This window comes from Aplysia californica, unplaced genomic scaffold (assembly GCF_000002075.1).
Source record: "Aplysia californica isolate F4 #8 unplaced genomic scaffold, AplCal3.0 scaffold00304, whole genome shotgun sequence".
Lineage (NCBI taxonomy): Eukaryota > Metazoa > Mollusca > Gastropoda > Aplysiida > Aplysiidae > Aplysia > Aplysia californica.
The window spans coordinates 415,428-417,553 of NW_004797574.1; the positions used below are offsets into that span (position 1 = coordinate 415,428).

At 35.9% G+C, this 2,126-nt stretch overlaps 1 protein-coding gene across 1 annotated transcript in view; it reads left to right on the top strand.

Annotated features, from left to right (window-relative positions):
* The window catches only part of LOC101860584, a gene marked incomplete in the record, with an annotated part of 125,671 nt that overhangs the window by 90,488 nt on the left and 33,057 nt on the right, over positions 1-2,126 (top strand). The window contains 2 exon segments of the mRNA XM_035970672.1: positions 16-67; positions 1,075-1,160. Of these exon segments, the coding sequence (XP_035826565.1) occupies positions 16-67; positions 1,075-1,160 (138 nt within the window).

The following is a 2,126-nucleotide window of genomic DNA, read 5'->3' on the forward strand; positions in this document are numbered from 1 at the left end:
CAGCTGTTGTTACAGGTGTCTCCAGACAAGGCCTGCTCCTACCTGGGCCTCTGTACCTCCAACAAAGGTCAGGACAAAGCTAGCTTTTCACGTTGCCCTCAAAGTTTGTGTCTATTTCCATGGCAGGATTCCCTTGATGGACACAATTATACTTCTGGAAATTAGGTTTAATTAAATAGCTCGCCTTAGTGAAAGAGCGGAACTGATTTTGCCCCTGTTGTCCACCCAATGTATTTTTGAAAAGTTGTCAGTGCATTTTGCTATCCGCATGAAGACGTGCAAAAACTATTTTATTAGTCTAGTATGTGTTTTGCCTCTTTGTTTTTTCAATTGAGCTTTTCGATTTTGCTGGCCATCCAACTTTTAGACCAGCATGCAAACGCCTGAGATGACTTGTCAGAACGATATGTTTATATCCCGTATAGGAGTGGTCAGACGAAAGTGAACTAGCTAAAAATATCGACTCTTGGGGTACGGGCAGGATCAGTTGTTTAAAATTCACTGTAGATGTAGATACTGAGTTAAATGTTTAGTGTATTGACTGTAGCTGTGCTTTTTAAAATTGAATTGAGTCTCAAAGTTAAAAGGACAAAGATATGTGTTTTTCTTTGTCTTGAGAAAATCTTTTGTATGGAAATGATGTAATGTTGCTTCATGTTGAGCTGCTATCGTTAAGAAAACAGTTTGTATTTAAATTGTGAAGAAAATGTATTGATTAAAAATTAGTCATGCACTCTTACTCATTTGTGAGAGGGATTTACACAAGATTTCTAGTTTGAATAATGGTTGAAGTGTTCAAAGTATGAAATTGTTTGATGAGTGTACTGATGAAAGAGTAGGATATTATGAGAATATTCATTATTTTTCCACAGTTTCGTCTGCGAATGATGAGAATTGTCTTTTTTCACAGTTTCGTCTGTAAATGATGAGACGTTTGTCTTTTTTCCACAGTTTCGTCTGTGAATGATGAGAAATTTGTCTTTTTTCAACAGTTTCGTCTGTGAATGATGAGAAATTCGTCTTTTTTCAACAGTTTCGTCTGTGAATGATGAGAAATGTGTCTTTTTTCCACAGTTTCGTCTGTGAATGATGAGAAGTGTGTCTTGTGTGAGTTTGTGATGAAGCAGCTGGACACACTCATCGGCAGTAACGCCACAGTGGTGAGTCACCAAGTGTTCATGATGTTAATGTTGTATGCATAAATAAATAAATGAATAAATAAATAAATATATTTCTTCACTCTTATAACGTTTATTGGTAAGTTACATCTCTAAGTGTTGCCATAGCCCCAACTGGAGATGTTTACAACAACTGGTTAGTAGTTACTTGTTTAGATCATATTAGTGCAACATTCCTCAGCTCTTTCGAGTCACGAGGTAGGCACCCTCTGTCCCGCTCCCTAGTGGAGTAATCTTTACAGTGTCACCGAAGGTTCCGAAAGTTTGCACGAAGTCTCATTCTGTGGTGGTGACTTTGCCAGTATTAGTAATGAGGCGTTGACTTAATTGTGCTCAGTTTGGTAATGTTTTCAGCCTCCATCAGATAACATGGCTTCAAGTAAAAAAACTAAGAATGTTATCTGTATTTAGAAATAAGTTGAAATCCCTGTCATATGGGGATAGATCTTTTGCGTTTTCTGTCTCTAAAAACTGAAACACCCTCCCACAAAAATTGAGAGAAACAGAAAATACTGAAAATAAAAAATTCATTTGACAACACATTCTTTTAGACCATAAATGCTGTTTTTCTTTTTCACACTTCAGGGAGTGATTGTACAAAGCTTAGAGCTTGCTTCCTAAAGGAATAGAGCACTATGTAAATGCTTTTATTATTTTTATTATTATTATTATTATTACTCAGATATAATATGATAAGATAATGAGAAGTAGGGAATAAAATGGGAACAGAAGTTCAGATCTGTCTTAGAAAAACAAGTGGTATGACCTCTATTTATAAAAGATTCCCATATGCTGTCGATAAACGCTGTAATCTTTCATCGAGAAACAAGCAACGAGTTTCATTACTTGGGCTGCTCGTCAGAATCTGGCTGTTCTTTCTCTTTTCCTTTTCATACTTACTTACTTACTTACTTACTTACTTACTTACTTACTTACTTACTTACTTAC